Consider the following 19,520-nt stretch of genomic DNA (forward strand, 5'->3'; position numbering starts at 1 on the left):
ATCTTCTCTCTTCGATTTGGGCCTCGCAGGGATGTTTTATATTTACAGCTGGTTCTTATATATTGGTGCTGGCTGTAAATGCATAATCCATATTATCAATTACAATCCATATCATGTATTCTGTTTATTTGATATTTTTACTGTATCTACTATTATTAATGCTATTGTTTTTAATGAATATTTATTCATTTATTTTTGTCTGTATATTTTATTTCTCTTCTCTAAGTAACATATACATATGTATGTACATATATGTATATGTATTTATGTCTATGCCTTTTCCTCTTGTTCTCAATGCACAAACATTCACATACTCAACATACACGCTAAGAAGTGCTTCAAATACATTTCCGATACATTATGCTTGCGTTTTTTAATTTAACAGTAATAGCCAACATTAAAAGAATTTTATTAATGGAAAGTTAAACACTTCTAAAATATTATACCCAATTATTTGCTTCCAAATGATAAAAAAAAAAACATAAAAATGTGCATTAAATAAAAAAGCAATTTTAATATTGTATCATGGTATCTATAATAAATATTATACAATTATGTAAAAATGAAAACAAGGTTTGCTCTGTATGATTTTTCTCGTTTCGTTCGGCGTTTTATTGCTTTGAAAACTTGTGTAGTGTAACGTTTTAATGATCACTTCAGCTGAAAGAATCTTCCGTATACATTCATATTTGCGTTATAGCCAATCAATTCACTGTAACAGTGTAAAGAGCCATATAGAAAAAAAATCTAACACGGAAACTGCTCGCTTACGAAATATGTTTTAAGTTCAAAATAAAATTAAACAACACGAACAAGGACTGAAAAAAATCTGGACGCGATTCAACATTTATTTTGTAAAATATTTCGTGTAGACTTTTAACACTTATAATTGCCTGAAACGTGTGCTGAAAAATTAAATGCCCTTATGCTGTGTAATGATAAATTGCTCTACAATATTTTTTCAACGTGTCAACATTTGCATTTCGTACATTTATTTCGCCAACACAACAATTTGACATGTTTGAATATAAGAGATAGAGCGACAGTTGTGGGAGCTTCAGTGTGAATTGTTTTGTCGAACTGTTTATACGAGACATCTTCAAAATGGTGAAATTCAGCCTATTGTTCTTGTTCATTGGATTCCTCGGTGTAAGTTGATTTCATTATTACTTTGAATGCATGTTTATTTATATTTTGTAAATTAATTAAAATATTTTTTATTTAATAATCTATCATTATTTTCCAAATGTGTCTATGCGCTTAAGTAGATTCAATTACAACTCTTATGCAACATCCCTATCAATTAATAAATTTTCAATTATAAGTAAGTATAATGAAACAACTGCATACATATTTATTCACATGTTCACGTTGACAACATTATACATATGTATGATAAGTTTGTTTTAACTATCGAATATTATGGAAAAAATTTTAATATATTTACGAACATGAATGATTATAGCTTAGCTAGTTGTTTTTTTTTTCAAAATAAACTCTAATTAAATAATAAATAAATATTATAAGTGCAATTAAATAAATACCTACGAGACTGTTACTGCAAAGCTTTCACTTAATGAAATACGAAAAACTATTATTTTTTCAGCAATGTAAGGATTAATTCAATGCATTTAAATTTCGACTCACTGTGCAAACAATATTTTTTTACATATATATATACCAGGAAGGCTTGATAGGAAGACCCCAAGGCGCCTTCCTGGATAATTAATTACAAACAATGCAGCATTTTTTATTAAATAAATCACTGTATTTCGAGAATCTGAAAGAACTCGAAATTAACAATTAATAATTAATCCATTGAGACATCTATAGATTTTTAGACATACATACATTTTTACAAATTGTAAATACAATAATACAGAAAATTCGTGACACCGGGTAGGATAATTGTTTGCCGTTTCAACAATGAATTGAACCGTTTCAACAATGAAATCAGATAAAATTGGGAAACTCTGATAAGAAACGATCGACTTGGACTAACAAACATCCAAATCTAACCAGCAGTATATTAAACCGAAAGGCGCCGGTGACCTCGATTGAAAATAATTTTTCTGAGTATATCTGTATTGCTGCTGGTCAGACTTGGATATTTGTGACTTCAGGTCAATCGTTTCCTTTCAGAGTTTACCAATTTTTCTGATTTCATTGTTGAAACGGTTCCCGATTAAAATTTGGCTAAAATCCTTCCTACCTACTATGTCACCACTATTTGAGTATGATTAATGTATATACAATAAAGAAAAAATTAACTACTCTGTAAAAAGGTTTAAATCTTCTAAATCTACTCAAAAAACACGATAAATATCATTGAAAGTATTTTTGATCATTTTTTTCAGCACACTATGGGTGCACCACAATTGGATAAGGCCGTTGCTGATATGGTAGCTGGTATGATGACACAGTATGGTGTAGCACCTCCACCATGTGGACAGGATACAGCTGGAAACGTTCAACAGATGATGACTGCCATGAATCCCAGCTATGCAGCACCATCAATGCCACCAATGCAACCACAAATGCAACCACAAATGCCACCACCAATGATGATGCCACCAATGATGATGATGATGCCACCAATGATGCCACCAATGATGATGGGTCCACCACCACCACCACCACAAGCTGCAGAACCAGCACCAACACCAAAACCAGAAGAAATAACACCAGTAACAACACCAGAAACACCAACAGGCACTGAATCAGTTACAGATGCTCCACCACCACCTGCAGAATCTGCCCCAGAAGCAGTGCCAGCAGCCGTTGGAGCACCAGAACCAACCGCAGAAGCACCAATGTCAACTACCGGTCCCGTTATGTATTATGTATAATGTAACCTCGCTTAAACAATTATAAATAAAACAATATAAACACTGTTGACTTATTTTTTTTATCAACTCGTATTTTAATCTATCTATATATGTATGTATGTATATATATAAAAATCAATGTTTGTCTGTCTGTCTCGAATAGGCTCCTAAAGCACTGAGCCGATTACGATAGATGTTTGTCTGTCTGTCACGTATGCGTTCCTATACTTTACTATAATTTAATTTGATTATTAAGTATTAATTTGAAACTGAAACATTCACTTATCGAAACGCATCGAGAAACGTGAACGGGAACGGGAATTGCATGCGTTATTGTACGATGGAACGATGGAACTTCTTATCTGTCTCGTATAAGCTCCTAAACCACTCAACCGATTACGATGGAACTTTCAGGATTTATTGTATGCATGTCCGGAAAGCTTACTGTGAAAAAAATCGGCCAAAAACAGAAACGAAAGCGAGAATAACGGGTATGAGTGGCATTGCAACGCAATAATTTGAAATGTTTTCGCGTCGCGCCCTGCGTTGTTAGGCTAAAATAAACAAATAATCCAATAATTTCAAATGTGTTCGCTGCCTGCGTTTTTCCGACAAATGGGAACGAGAACGGGAACGGGAACGGGAATGAGAACGGGAATGGGAATGGAAATTGCATGCGCTATTGTGGCATTGCAACGCATGCCGGGTTCAGCTAGTATACATACATATACAAAAATGGGGTCTACCTCACGGCACCGAAAGTGTATAGATCGAAAAAGCAAATATCGGAAGGCAAAGATCGAAAATCGAAAGATCTTAAGTCGAAAGATCAAAAAAAAGGGTGCATGATAAACGGTACTACATATGTATGTATACATATATAATATATATTTATTTATTTATTTAATAGGAAAATCTACAGTTTCTTTTTTTCAAATTTACAAAATTGTTAACAAAAAAAATAATTATAATATAAAAAAAAGAAAACCATTATAGAATTTTCACAAATAGGTGAAAGAAAAAAGAAAAATTTAAACATTAAGAAGCAAGAAATAAAAATAACAATAAAGTAAGGTAATTACAAAGAGCATAAAATAAAAATGACAATACATTAAAAATAATATGAGAAAATAATAGAAAGCAAAACAAAGAAAATGAGAAAATAAAAAATTTATAATGATAATAAAGCAGTGTTACGTACGCCGCGGATTAAGCGAATAGAATCCCAGACACTGTGTGACCAAACCTATGGGACAGGATTATCTGTAACGGATATCTGTTAACGGATTAACTAAATGCATACCGTGAGACCGGTGTAAGTGGTTTTAGGGATTAGCGACAAGCTAAGTGCATGAAAGCTAAACAATGATTGCACTTCTCATACCGTGGGAATACATATCCGAATACGTGACTATACAGTAGGTAAACAGATTGGACGTCCTGAGAGACCGTGAGACCGGTGTAAGTGGTTTTAGGGATTAGCGACAAGCTAAGTGCATGAAAGCTAAACAATGATTGCACTTCTCATACCGTGGGAATACATATCCGTATACGTGACTATACAGTAGGTAAACAGATTAGACGTCCTGAGAGATCTACCCCTTATAAGGCGGTACGTAGGCGATATCATGTCATTCTGGACTGAGCGGTGACAGTGCGTGTAACTCCTGAATCATCAATAAATGCTGTGATACGACCCTTACGCAACAGTAGTAAAAAATAAAATAATACAATAAAAAATGCTATGCATGTTAGTACATTTAAAATAGAGCATCTACCTATATTAAGAAAAAGTTCATTATTCAAACAATATATAAAAAATATATCCAGATCTTCTTGTAGCTTCTGTGGGATTTTATGTGTGTGAGTGAATTATGTAATGAGTAATGTTGAGCAGTGATGTACAAACAGTGGTACACATGAGTGTACACGGTTTGGGAGTTGGTAGAAATGTGACGCCAACTGACAGTTGGTAGTAGAGCCGCTGGCCGGACGGCCACCGGTAGGTGCGTACGCGCACGTGTGTATACTTAATGTACAATAAACGTACATTGATGGACCAACATCGTCTTTGATTATCTCTCCCGCAATCCTCCCTATATCTCGAACTCTACACTTCTGACAATCATCTATAGCAGGCCTGGGCAAACGGCGGCACTGCGGCAAGATCTGATGCACGTTCGCCAACAGAACTAGCAATGCCTGTTGGATGAAATTGTCTATCAAGATCTTATCAATCTTATGTTGATACCAATCAAAAAGTAATATGTCAAAATAAAACTTACCATTTATGCTTATAAACTGACCATTTAATATATGTACTGGATTCCAGCCGAACAATGGATACTGGTCGTTTAATATGAATACTGGCCATTTAATACAAATACTGATCTTTCATATTTAAATAATGACAAAAATAGACTAAAATATCTACTTACCAGTAAAATACAAGCCTAAGAAAAATGAGTGTTCCTTCGAGATATTTTTTTATTTTATTTTATTTTATTAATTGAAAAATCAACAGACAGGATGTACATAGATATGTATAAAAAAACAAATAGTAAATAAATAATATATGTAACGTCCGAGTCCAATAATAAATTTTTACAAAAATGAAAAAGATAAATATAAGGAAAACAAATTAAAAAGTAAAGAATAAAGGCATGAAAAAATATGTAGAACATTGCATAATTAAACTATAGTATTAAAATATTTGGAAAAGGTTATAAAATAGAATATAAGAAGAAATTGAAATTTACAAATATAAAACAAATGAAAAAGGTAAATACAAAATAAACAAATGAAAAGGAAAAGAATGAAAGCTATAATATGATTAAATAGCACATTACATAACTAAACTAAAGTATGGGAGAAGAAATGAATCAATCGGTCAAGATTCTCTTGATGCTATACCTGAATTGATGTAGAGAAATACCAAATAGATCAACCTCATTCAGCTCTCCGTTAAACATACGATAAACGCGCTGCAGATAAAAATATTTTTGGGAATTAGTATTGAAAGGATCAAGTGAAAAGAGTGCAACGCGTCTAGAGTACCGAACTGGGATTCTGAAATTAACCTTATTCAGTAAATCAGAACAATCAAGGAAACCATTTATGAGCTTTAAGAAGAATATGGCATCAGTAATAATGACTTGTGTGCATAGTAACTTTCCAAAGTCTTCACCTATGTTTTTTTTTAACAAATTTTTAGTAAGCATTGACAGAAGCGATCCGATATTACTGAGCATCTCATATTATATGGATGATTGCATGATTCAGCAATCGAACTACTACTACAGAAAAAAAACATTTTTTTTATTAGAATGGTAATTTTTCAAATTATGTAAAACACAGTATAAAAGTATTTCACTTGATATACTCGTATATGTAAATCTATATTTGTATGAAGGCCAAACTTAATGGACATCAATTGAACTGAAAAATTTAATTTTGTATTATTTGATAATACAGGTATAGGGATAGCGAGCGTATTTTATTTGGCATGTAAATTGAAACAAATTCGCGTCGTATTTTATATACGAAAGTACGCATTATTATTACACAACAAAGAAAAATTTCCAGGAATACGTATCATCTATGGTTCCTAAGGACCGAAGAAAAGACGATCTTCCACTTTTGACCCGTTATCAACGCTCCAGACTCTCATCCCAATCCAGTAGACCCTCAAAAAGGTTTTCCCAATTCGGTAAAAGGGTTTTTCCCAAAGTGCTTTCGTCGTGAAACAACAGAATAATCCCCCTTTTAAGGTTACAGTCCTCATGAACACTCCCGGTATATCTTCATTTTAATTATTCGCATTTTGTAAATCTGTTTTTTTATTTGCGGTATTCGTTTTAAAATTGAAAACGGACAATAACTTTTAACGATCCGCTCATGTTTTTAAATACAAACAACGGTAAATTATAATAAGATGTCATTAATTTTACCTACATGTACATACATATGTATCAATATAAAATATACAAACGATACGATTGATCTTCTACTGCACATAAATAATTAATTAATACAGATAAGAGTCATCTGTATATATAAGCATATACTTCTTTCGAATTTATCGGTATTAAAATTAAATGACAAATCGATAACAATCTAATTTCAATTTCTGAAAGCGTTCACTTATCTATGTAGGAAAAATACTCAAATACATATGAACATTATAAAATAATAAAAAATTCCCAATCTCTTAGTATTCAATTTGATAAATAAAATATTGGGAGATTGAATTATCATACGGCCTTAATATATACCAAAAGCAATTTATGAATATTTGTTTTTGTGAATTCAAAAATAATATTTCACCAGTAATGTCGGCGAAATTTTATCTCTCAGTTTTCGATCATTTTCTTGGAATTCATAATAACATACAGAATTTTTATATTTTGACAAAAATAAAAATATATTAAACACCCTCATTATGAATGTAAAATCGATCCAACCTACGTGAATAATATTTGGCTTTCGCTTTCACACCTACCTTAAATCATTTCTGAAGTATCGAATACCAAAATATTTCTCGCGTGGGTTGAATCCTCTTAGTAATACTACGTTCAAATAATAATTATCGTATGTTACTATGTAATATCCGAAAATGTTAAAATATACCAATACATATTCGACGAAAAGAGGTGTCGCTTTTACACACAGATGACTCTTCTTGTATCGATTAATTACATGTACATTTCAATCGTAATATTATATTTTGAAACCATTATTTACATATATTTCGATGAAGCATATTTTATTGTGAATCATTTGACTTATTATAATTAGGAAAATGTTTTATTTTATACAATACAAAATGTTTAGATGAATGTTATATTTGACATATTCAAATCCATGCTACCATAAAACAATAAAGATTACATTGCAAACAATTACAATGTTTAAGGTGTAAGGGGTTTTAAGACACACCCCCTCGACATATACCCCCCGGAAACATACCCCAGTTCAAAAGCGCCCTACACATTAACCTCCTGTGCAAAATAAAACCCTTAAACAATAACCCCCGCCATGGTTGAAAATTATTTAAAAATAGTGTTGCGTAGGGGTGGGTTTCACAGCATTTATTGATGATTAAGGAGATACACGCACTGGCAGTGCTCAGTCCAGAATGACCTGATATCGCATAAGTATTACCTTATAAGGGATAGATCTCTCAGGACATCTTCGACGTCCAATTTGTTTACCTATTGTTATGGTCACGTACGGATATGTCTTCCCACGACATTCCCACGACACGGTACAGGTCAATTCTGCGAAAGGACCAATACCAGCCAACTCGGTCGCCATTGTTTAGCCTACATGCACTTTGGTTGTCGCTAATCCTTAAAACCACTTACAGCGGTCACATGGTCTCTCAGGACGCTACCCGGCCTAATCCGATCGCAATTACTCGGCGGCTCTTTTTAGTATACGTAACAATAGTAATAAATAATTAATAATTTTTAATGATTCCGGCCAAGAGCATAACAATTGAATATTAATCTTTGGAACATGTGACAGTATCTGACTGTTAGAAACAACATAACACTCGTTCTCGGATGGGACTTTCAAAACTGCTCCCATGTTATTTTTCAACTATACACGATTAATGCACTTATTCGTGAGCGAGCCATTCCTTGTATTTACGTTTTACTATAAAGAAAAAGACGGGATACTTATATTAAACTGTTCGATACATTAAATATATTGAATGGCTAATTTGAGTCCAACCAGTATCATGGTTGACTTTGAATTGGCACAGCTTAGAAAGAAGTTTCCCAGACTGCGAAATTAAATGATGTTTCTTTCATCTAAGTTAAAACATCTATCGGAAAATTATAGATAATGGGGATGCTACGACTTTACCAAGAAGATTCAGATTTTATCACTGAAATTACGAATGATACCAGCTCTCGCATTTGTTCCGATAGATTTTTGCATAGGAGGTTATTATCCAGCGGGGTTTTACGTCCGGGGGGTATGTGTCCAGGGGGTACATGTCCAGGGGGTACATGTTCAGGGGGTACATGTCCTGATACCATAATAAGGTATTAAATAAAAATTAATGAAAGAGTTTCAAAAAATTTGGGTATTCCATATGGAGTGCAGCAGGGGTCTACATTAGAGCCCCTGTTGTTCATATGTTTCCAGATAATTAGAGGTAGGATAGTCATAGTGCTATCCATTGTTCGGCAAACCTTTAACAATGCATTTACAACCTTTGAACAATACACGGCCCCCTCTGGCTCCGGTGATTACAGATAATACACTCGCTTATATTGTAGGTGATGATGTGCAAGTCACGAATGATATTCTATGTAAGGAGTTACAGTTTGTTAGTGATTGGTTATACGAGAAAAAACTGAAACTGAACTTGAGTAAGACAAATATGATATGGATGAATAATAAAAGCGTTATGAGTGATGTGATTATGGAAGTAAAAGTGGTAGAAGTAGTAGATGATAATAATTATTTAGTAAGTTAAATTATAAAGAGCACGCAGATTATATAATTGAAAAAAACCGCGAGAAAAATTTATGTACTTTGTGGATTAAGAAATACATATATTGAGATTAAATTAACCATTTTATATAAATTGCACAGTGATAAATAGATATATGCATAATCATAAAACTAGAAATAGGAATAAATTAATTATAGGTAGATTTATACAGCAATAACTGCAGGAGGTGTTTTCCACAGGGATGTTCAAATCTATAACGCTTTTCCTGAAAACATTAGAGGTGGTAAAAACATAAGTGCCTTCTTGAAAGGTGTCAATGTATGTATACTTCTGTGGGAGATGTAATTAAATTAAGATTGATAGTTAAAATATGTACATGTGTTATATTATAGTTATTGATTTAAGTTTGTTATTTTTTTATTGTATGTGACAATCAGCTATTTGCTATTAAATAAATAAATAAATATATCGTAAAAAAAAATAAAGCGGATAGTGTTGATAACATTTGTAACGATTCAATCATTAAAAAACGTTCTCAAGAAATTTATTGCGAACACAACTTTTTCACATAGACCCATTGAAATATCTTCTCATATAATATTATATTATACGTAAGTATTATATGTACAATGTATAATAAAATTAGTCTCAAAAAACTTTTTTTTTCCCGAACTTATCCATCGACAATCGGATAATTACCGTTTATTAATATAATAAGATTATAATCGACTTCACGGGGAATAACTTATAAGCTATCTCCAACCCACTACATATGATTAATAAATAATTGTTTTGTATTTTTATGTACCAACTTATTTTATTCTATTTTTTATTATTACATTCATATTTAAAGTTTTGTTTTTAGATTTTTTTGTCTTGTGTAAGTTTCCCTAGATTTGCGCTCAATTTGTATCGAAAACGCTCTCATAACCGGTATGTGTGAACATAGCTATCTAATTTTGTTTTGTGACCTTCTTATATTCCTCAAATACATTGATAAAGTCATAGGTTGGTCACATCCGAATTATTTTAACGAAAAACACCATAAATAAATTAAATCATTGAGAAATATTTTAGTTTGTCAAACGATTCTGAAAAACAAAATTGCCAAACGTAACAATAAACACAACAAAGTGTATGTATTTATAAATGTGTACACGCCCATACTTCATACGATTGACATGTTTAATTACAACAAACACGTCTTCATCGCCGCACCGAATTTATTGCATGACATTCGCCAAACATTTACACTGTCGAATATTCACAAATATTAAATCAAGAAAAAATAATGATCGTGATCGATGCATCCGCCATCTCTTTATATAAAACAGAACATAGTCGCCTACAGTTTCAGTGTTATCGTGGAAAGTGTTGCTAAAAGATTGCTACGCAAACCGAAAGCAACATGTTCAAACTCGCATTCCTCTTACTCGGATGCTTCGCCTTCGTAAGACACAATCTCATTTAAAAATCCAACACATTTTAGTAGACTTTTCATTCATTCATTTTTTTTATCTCGTTTCAGTCCAGCACCTATTCAAGCGCTGTCCCATACAATTGGGCAGCGAGTAACGCAGGATGCCAAAGCTGCAACACTCCATCCACCCAATCTACCTGGCCCAACTGGTCTGGCTGGCCCAACTCGCAAAACTGGTGGTCTTGGCCATCTTGGCAAAACCAATATCAAACTCAATGGCAATATCCATCGCAACAACAATGGAATTACCCATCACAACAGAATTGGCAATATCCATCCTATCAATATCAATATCAATGGCCTCAAGTGCCTACTGTACCACCACCAACAGTAGCTCCAACTGCTGCTCCAACTGTTGCTCCAAAACCACCAACTCCAGTTGACTATGCTGTAGAACCAGCACCTCCAACAGAAGCAGCAGCAGCAGCAGCAGGACCCGTAGATGCAGCTGCAGCTTACGTACAACCATTCACAGGACCTACCCAAAAAGCTAAAAATTTGAAAGAAGGAGGCGGTGTTAGAGGAGTTGGATCTGCTGCAAGTTCCATTCCATTCTGGTGGGCTCTGAACTGGTGCTTCATGCCAAGCAACACGTACACAATGCCATGCAGATGCTTGTTCTCTTACATCGAATACTGCTGGATGGAACCAAATCCACATCCATTGTGCAAGTGCGAAAATACTTGTAAATGGTGGTAATTTACGACAACCACGTTTGAAATGTACTGCAATGAACTATTCATAATACCCATGTATAATATTACTTGAATGAATAAATACAAATCCGACTCAAAATGCAATAATCTGTTTAATTTTATGCTACACACCCTCACAAGCTTGAATCTTGAATCTTAATAGATAAACATACATAAGATGTTTGTAAAGTAAACTGCTCGTTAACTTATACAGCTTTTCAAATGCTTGACAGAAAGACAATGAGACTTTCAAAATGTTTAACTCAATTAGAAATATTATAAAAACTACATGAAAATTCTTCTTCTTAATGCCTTTTCCGCATCTGAACGTTGGCAACCACCTCGTCGATTATTTGAAGATATCCGCATCGGTATTCAGCGGCTCGGAACAGATCTTCGGCGCTCATATCGGTCCACATGTGCATGTTTCGAAGCCAAGACAGCTTCTTCCTGCCAATCCATTTTCTACCTTCTATTTTTCCCATGGTTATCAAACGGAGAAATTCGTATTTTGGACCCCGTATCATGTGTCCGACTTTATACTCCATATTTCTCCTGATGACAGAAACATAAATTCACAGTTCCCTGCCCCTCCCTATCATGATATAGATGAAACTACATAAATATATAATATAAATTATGTATATAATTCATTACCAAAATATCCAGAATACATGTGTATATCTATTCTGTAGATCTATCTAAAATTTATTTTTAAAATTTACTAAAACCTATGTATGTATATTGAAAATTATTATTTTAAATAAAAAGCTTTTATAAAAAATTAACTATTTTTTTCAATTATTACTTGACCTATTATGTACTTCCCCCTACATATATGTAAGTGTATTACAAAATAAAAAAATTTATATTATATTATTACAATTCACTAAACTAGTTACTGTGGACTTTTTAAATATTCTATCCTTTGATATTGTCACCAAAATAAAAGTACGTGTAAATGATCAATTATTTTTTTTTTATATCAATAATATGTATGTTAATGTACATATATATTATTTTTTTATTTAGTTATACTTGAAGTTTTAAAAAATATGAATTATCAAATAATTGATTCCATTCCATGTTTGGTTTTTCCTTTTCGATTTTAAATGAAATAAAAACCATACTCCGACACATTAAAAATAGCTTTATTGATTTAAAAAAAACTTGAACTTGAGAAATAAAATGTCAATCACGTAAAAGCCAAACAAAATAATGCAAATAAAAAAAAACATAAATTTTTATTTCAACATTTTGACACCTACTTCCGATGGGATCAATAATATTTATTCAATGTAAATAATAGTTATTTATTTTTTGGTACATATGTATGTACATATTTATTCATTGTAAAATACATAACATTGTGTACTTAGTATTATTAATGTAGTATTGTATGTACGTTTGCATTGAAAAATGTTATTGTACGTTTTGATTCATTTCAATTTTTCCTATTAACAGTCGTCAATATGACAATTTACGAACCCGAAAACAATTCCAGTGTATTATTTGCATAGTCTACAACTTGTTCCAAATAAAACGTCAAAGCTGCAAATACATAAATCTTAAGTTCGTATATGCAATTGAGTTATAAATCATTCAAAATTATGACTGGAACAATGTACTGACGCTTATGCACGTACTTGTTTACTCAAGTTGTACGTTATTAAGTTGTCTCATACATACATACACGCATATGTATGTACATAAATATTCGTCGGTTGACACGTTGAGATGGATGTAAATCGTAATATTTCAGAATATTATCGAAATAAATGATCTCATCCATCACCTCGTGATTAAATTCATACAAGTTATATAGAAACTTATTTTTCGTTTCGTATTTTCAATATTCTCCGCTTGTTAAATTTAGCCGACACTAGCAAATCTGTCATTTATTTGTTAGTATAAGAGCTTTTGCCAGCTCGTTTGAGTGGGTTTCGAGTCTACGCTTCTATAAATATCTATTTCAGTTTTAATTAATGGTATAGATACATGTTTATGAATTTCAATGTTTCTCGTAAACCATGACGCATTTGTTATTATTCTAAGAGCGAAAAAAACATGCATATATTTTTTTTTTAAATGAAAAACATTTTTTTGTATTTTTAGGTCTATACACTATAGCTATATTGAACATTAAAGTAATTTCTGTGATTTTCCACTAATTAGTTTCATAGTTAAACAATTTTCACAATATTTACTATTGTCATTTTAATTAAATTAATAATTGTAATTTCAAATTAATTGAAACACCTAAAAGTAAAATTCGCTTCTTGAAGGTCATTATTTTTTAAAGAAAATTATATATTTTACTTACATACATACATATGCATATGAAGAAAATAATTTTTTAGATTTGAAATAAAATTTAATTTTTCTTGAATGATTCTACAATACTACTACAATTAGATTATGAGACTCGCTGTTAACAAAAAATCAATTAAATTAAACTCCAATGTATAATCGTTTATAAAGAAAATAAAAAGCAGATTGACATTGAGAAAGGGTGTTGAATAAAGTATGTACATCGAAAACAGCGAATTTTGGAATTTGGTATCATCTATAGTTGGAAAAGTTATTCATGGAAAATTCGTAAACCGGTAGTAGTAATTTTTTTTAAAACAATATATTATTATTTTATTTTGACCTTTTAAATCATTTTTATCTTCTTGGTATTTAATGTGTATTATATATATTGTGATTTTAGGTAATAAAAAAATTAGAACAAATTCCGACAGCCGGAATCTACTTCGTCTTGTGACTCTTGTATAAGTTTCCCTACATTTGCGCTCAATTTGAATCGAAAATGCTCTCATTGCCGGTATGTGTAAACGTATATGTATGTATAATTTACGAATATTGTTTTATATTCTTCTTATATTCCTCAAATACATAAAGTTGTCACATCCGTAATTTTTTTAATTATTTTTATATAATTTTTTACGGATCCCCTATGATACAGAACAACTTTTCCAACTAGAAGTGTTTCCAAATTCTAAAATTCGCTATTTTCGATGTACATTAGTATACAAGTTTAAAATTTAACCAAAATTTCAACATGGGTTTCATTTAACTATATAAAAAACTACAACCAAAATAACAAACAATTTAAAACTAAAAAAATCAATAAAAAGGCAATACGCCTGTAGGCGTATATGCCTGTCTTTGAACAGACCCGTCGCTTGAACAGTTGCTCGAAAGTTTACATTCTAAATCCGTCGACTTGATGCTGATTTATGACCATTATATTTCGTCAATATTTTAATATTGACATCCGCCAAAAACACACAAATTCTGATCGAGACTCGCAATAAAAAGACCGCATGCATTTGATAACGCCTCAGTGTTTAGGGAGTGCGGCTTTTTCAACAGGTCGTAGAATCAATAACCTCTGAAATGGCCAAGTTCCTCTTCGTCCTCCTGGGATGTTTCCTATTCGTGAGTATACAAACTTATGCCACAAGTGCCCATTTGACCCCATTACCGAATATACATACATACATGCGTATATATCGAATGCAATCGGATGGGACACGTGGCGAGGTTGACGAAATATGTAGACTCGTATCATACACCGACTTAAACATTTACGATTTGACATTCTACATTCATGATTTTCATTTTCCCAGTTCGAGTATTGTGCAGGCCAAGAAGTGTTAGGCCCAGCAGGTCAAGTAGGTCCAGTAGGTCCAGCAGGTCGAATCGATCTCCTCGGCAGACCACCTCTAATCGACATAGATATCTTACCTGCAGCAGCCACAGACAGCATGGAAATTTACAGGCCTGCATTGGAAACCAAGTCTAAAAGTTGGCCAGGAGCTTTCCCTTACTGGCCAATATGGTACCAATGTAAAATCAACCCCTTCTTGCCAAAATGCAAGTGCTTCTTCAGATGGTTGTACTTCTGCTATCCATACTGGAGCCATCCAATGTGCCAGTGCACCAGATTCTGTCCTTGGTAATCTCTGTACACGACCTAGACTTCAAAATGTTAATTTCAAACTGACCATTATTCCATTTCAATAAACACTTCATTGCAGAAACTCTTTTTTTTATGAATCACCCCTTAATTTTAATCCTATACACATTCTATATGCATCGTTTCAGTAAATTTGACAGTAGGAAAAAAAATACACTATTTTCATTTGGTTAGAATTTCTAAAATTACACTAGCTGGAAATTCTAACCTATAAGAATAAAGGCCCGTAATAAAGATTAGCTAAAAGCTCATAACAGAGCTTAAATATGAGCTCTGTTATGAGCTCTTAGTTAATCTTTATTATGGGCCTTAATTCTTATCGATTAGAATTTTGTATCTGATTATTATCAAGATACAAAATTTACCTACTGCTAAGTTATTTAAGTTATTTTACATCTTAAAACATTTAAAGACATATTTTCTTTAATTATTAAGTAATATTTTTATTCTGTTCAAAAATACCTATATTTTATATTGTATAATCAATTTTCAAACCATCGATTTACATATAATATAATAATGCAAAATTCTCCCTCAACAATTATTTAAAAAAAATTCGGATGTGACCAACCCATGACTTTATATATGAATTTGAAGAATATAAGAAGTTCACAAAACAAAATTTGATATTGAACTGTACAGACACATTCACACATACCGGCAACATTATGTAATACTAATAGCTATAACAGCATTTTTTATACAAATTAAGCGCAAATGTATGGAAACTTGCACAAGACAAAAGTTCTATTTCCGGTTGTCAGATTTTGTTCAATTTTTTTTTGCATTACTTAAAATCACTATCAGTATTATACACAATAAATATCAAGAAAATTAAAATAATTGAAAATGTCAAAATAAAATAATGAAAATTCAAACTCGAGATTTTGGCTGATTCGAACTCAAAATAGATTACTGATCACGTTTTCATGATCTAGAAAAAATATGTGTGTCTGTGTATTTTGGGGATTTTGTGAACACTGTTAGTCCTATCAAACTGAAACTTAGTATTCGTCACTAAAATTCTTATGGACACGATGTAAATTATTAAGTTGACCTGAAATGGTACCTCCCCTTAGAGGTGTCCCCTCTTTTTTTTAAGTTTTTGAATTCAATTATCTCCCAAACCGCTAACTGAATCGAACTGAATTTTTTTTAAATGTAATAGAAATTATAAATTTTATAACCTAATATTTCTTAAATATTTTTATCTGAACCAAAAGTAGTACTTTTACTGTTTTTTTATATTTTTCTCAGAAACCTTTTAGTTTATTGAACTGAAATTTCATATCTAAAAGTTTAAGCTAAAAACCTAAATAATTAATAAGCATCCGTCAACTGGAAGTGGCAGTTTATTCTTGTTCAATTTTTCTTCCACTATTTTTTTCGACCCCTTAAACATGAGTGATCTTCACGAAACAATTCAAGTGTAATTCTTGTGTTAATGTGATGAAATAAAAAAAAATAATTAAATTTAATAAACCGGAAGTGGGATTTTTTCCACTTTGAAAGGTCAAAAATATTGTGCCCACTACTCTATCTACACCCCTAAATGTATCAATCTGAAACTTAATATTTTTATTCTTTATGTACTAATTTAAAGTTGATAAGGTTTTGGTCAGAATTCGTAAACCGGAAGTAGTATTTTATTTAAAATAATTATTTCATTATTTTATTTTGACATTTTCAATTATTTTAATTTTCTTGATATTTATTGTGTATAATACTGATAGTGATTTTAAGTAATGCAAAAAAAAATTGAACAAAATCTGACAACCGGAAATAGAACTTTTGTCTTGTGCAAGTTTCCATACATTTGCGCTTAATTTGTATAAAAAATGCTGTTATAGCTATTAGTATTACATAATGTTGCCGGTATGTGTGAATGTGTCTGTACAGTTCAATATCAAATTTTGTTTTGTGAACTTCTTATATTCTTCAAATTCATATATAAAGTCATGGGTTGGTCACATCCGAATTTTTTTTAAATAATTGTTGAGGGAGAATTTTGCATTATTATATTATATGTAAATCGATGGTTTGAAAATTGATTATCACAAAACTTCATCTATTGTTACTACATACATAAAACTTTCGTAAAAAAACGATTTATAATATCAATTAAAATAATACCTTCTACAGCTTGTACTAATTAATATATTATCTTATCCGTTCAATCCTAATTTAAAGTAGATACTACATATATAGCAGCCCATATCAGTTATAATTAAATTTAACTTCAACATAGCTGTCCAACAAACTGCATTCAGAATAGTTTCTATCAATGCAGTTGAACTTTCATTTATACATTTGAAACGTGATACATTCGAGATTTCTTTCCGACTGCAAACTGAAATTAGATTTCACTTCTTCGAAATGGAGAACGATTTGCCAAGGGTTTCCAACTAAGTGTCCTCTCCCGTCACATTTCAAAAGTTCAGTGTACACAAGTGTAATCGCAACGCGCGAATAAGTACAAAGTACAAAGTAAATTTTAACAACGATATTCTCGTCTAAGTATTTGCAATTAATTACTGCGTACGTAGCGAATTGTACCTTCAAGCGTTGTGTGTGTACGTTCGTACTCGTGTAACCGTGTGTAAAATGTGCGAATTTCGCCGTTATAAATTAAAATGAATTGCCGTAGCGCAAAAGTTGAAGCAGTTAGCCCCTGGGTCGTTCTGAAACCCCTTGCAATTTTTGACTAGTCCTTTTGCTTTAACGGAGGATGTGCTAAAATTAATCGCGAACTTTCCTGCTAAGGATTATTACTAAAACTGGGCTAGATTCGTTGAGTTCTTATTAAAGTAGTTTCCTCCATTCGTTGGAGTGGAAGACAAAGAGGGAGAGTGAACTATTTTAACTCGAAAAATTTTCTATCAATTCGTTTACGGAAACATATGTCCATCATATTATATGATTAAAGTTTTTGTAATTCAATTTTGAGAATTTTTTAACAAAAATCGAAAAAATTTTCATTTCTCCGTCTCCAAAGACCAAAGTAGTCATACAGTACAACAATTTGTACTGGTCTTCGTCACCTAAAAATACATACCTACATATGTATGTATGTACATACTAGGGTTTCTGACCCGGGTCGACCCGGGACAGACATTCCCGGGAATTCATGGAATATTTGCTGTCCCGTGTCCCGGGAATTCTTATCTTTAATCCCGGGAATTTGATTTAAGAAAATCTTGAAAACATACAACATTTTCACGACTGCACGAAGGGAAGTAATAAATCAAATACACAAAGAATCGAAAAATATTCTCAAAAATTACAATCGAAGAAAGAAGAAGCCTAAAACTGATTTTTTTAACACAAATTTTAAAGAATTCTGATTTCATAACGAACAAAACATTCTGTAAATGTTGTAATAAAAGCGAATGTATGTATATCCTACGGTGGAACTATTATGAATGGAAGAAACTCTTTTAGATTCGGATGAAGATGAAACAATTGTGTTTGACGATGAATGAAGAATTAAATAAGGAGTTATCAAAGACGAATATACAAAATAACGTAAATAAAAATAACCTCGACTTTAAAAAAGAAATTAAAATATACATGCTGATAGGAGAAAAAAACGATAATTTAAATAAGAAGAGGTTAGTAAAAACTGTTTTCGTCCCTTTTAACTTCGACCGAAACTGAAAGAGATTTTTCCATTGCTGGAAATTTATGTACCAAATCTAGAATTAAACTTTCGGATTCTCATTAAATATTTTAGTGTTCTTAAGAAGCTACTTTAAATAAGTTCACTTTTATAGTTACATTTTTTCAAGTTAATAGATATATTATATATTGTTTTGTAAATAAATAAATATAATATTAAATTGAAAAAAAATTTTTTTTTACATGTGTCCCGGGATCCCGGGAATCCCGGGAACGATCACGGGCTCCGTCCCGTGTCCCGGGAATTGAAAAAGTCCGGGAAATCAGAAACCCTAGTACATATAATATAATACATACATACATACACATGATAAGGTGATCATGATAAAAAATGTTTTGCACGTCCAAAAATTTTATAATTATTCTCTCACATAACCATAAA

At 31.8% G+C, this 19,520-nt stretch overlaps 3 protein-coding genes across 6 annotated transcripts in view; all 3 read left to right on the forward strand.

Annotated features, from left to right (window-relative positions):
* The first annotated feature begins 298 nt into the window (after nt 1-298).
* Nucleotides 299-19,520, forward strand: part of LOC143911644 (uncharacterized) — a 146,005-nt gene continuing 126,783 nt past the window's right edge. Inside the window, exons 1-3 of the mRNA XM_077430623.1 lie at nt 299-1,149; nt 2,358-3,176; nt 3,229-3,694. Coding sequence (XP_077286749.1) covers nt 1,105-1,149; nt 2,358-2,849 — 537 coding nt within the window. The 5' untranslated portion in view covers nt 299-1,104 and the 3' untranslated portion in view covers nt 2,850-3,176; nt 3,229-3,694. The remainder of the gene's footprint in view (nt 1,150-2,357; nt 3,177-3,228; nt 3,695-19,520) is intronic.
* LOC143911642 (uncharacterized) lies at nt 10,471-11,584 on the forward strand. Its single transcript, XM_077430621.1, has 2 exons — nt 10,471-10,750; nt 10,829-11,584. Exons 1-2 carry the CDS (start codon nt 10,709-10,711, stop codon nt 11,477-11,479), a joined length of 693 nt encoding a protein of 230 aa, XP_077286747.1. The 5' UTR covers nt 10,471-10,708; the 3' UTR covers nt 11,480-11,584.
* LOC143911696 (uncharacterized) lies at nt 13,215-16,073 on the forward strand. 4 transcript variants are annotated; one of them, XM_077430696.1, is made up of 6 exons: nt 13,215-13,463; nt 13,591-13,760; nt 13,836-14,081; nt 14,189-14,302; nt 14,616-14,919; nt 15,111-16,073. In XM_077430696.1, exons 5-6 carry the CDS (start codon nt 14,878-14,880, stop codon nt 15,441-15,443), a joined length of 375 nt encoding a protein of 124 aa, XP_077286822.1. In that variant the 5' UTR covers nt 13,215-13,463; nt 13,591-13,760; nt 13,836-14,081; nt 14,189-14,302; nt 14,616-14,877; the 3' UTR covers nt 15,444-16,073. The 4 variants fall into 4 exon arrangements, with proteins under 4 accessions (XP_077286822.1, XP_077286823.1, XP_077286824.1 ...); XM_077430697.1 differs by lacking the exon at nt 14,189-14,302 and having other exon boundaries at nt 13,836-13,999; XM_077430698.1 differs by lacking the exon at nt 14,189-14,302 and having other exon boundaries at nt 13,215-13,999.

Source organism: Arctopsyche grandis, chromosome 5 (assembly GCF_051622035.1).
Source record: "Arctopsyche grandis isolate Sample6627 chromosome 5, ASM5162203v2, whole genome shotgun sequence".
NCBI classification, from domain to species: Eukaryota; Metazoa; Arthropoda; class Insecta; order Trichoptera; family Hydropsychidae; genus Arctopsyche; species Arctopsyche grandis.

Bases quoted from the DNA above. Each gene is read 5' to 3' on its own strand.
- LOC143911642 (XM_077430621.1), top strand. From the start codon at position 10,709: ATGTTCAAACTCGCATTCCTCTTACTCGGATGCTTCGCCTTC. The intron at 10,751-10,828 runs GTAAGACACAAT...ATCTCGTTTCAG, and splicing joins TACTCGGATGCTTCGCCTTC to TCCAGCACCTATTCAAGCGC.
- LOC143911696 (XM_077430695.1), top strand. From the start codon at position 14,878: ATGGCCAAGTTCCTCTTCGTCCTCCTGGGATGTTTCCTATTC. The intron at 14,920-15,110 runs GTGAGTATACAA...TCATTTTCCCAG, and splicing joins TCCTGGGATGTTTCCTATTC to TTCGAGTATTGTGCAGGCCA.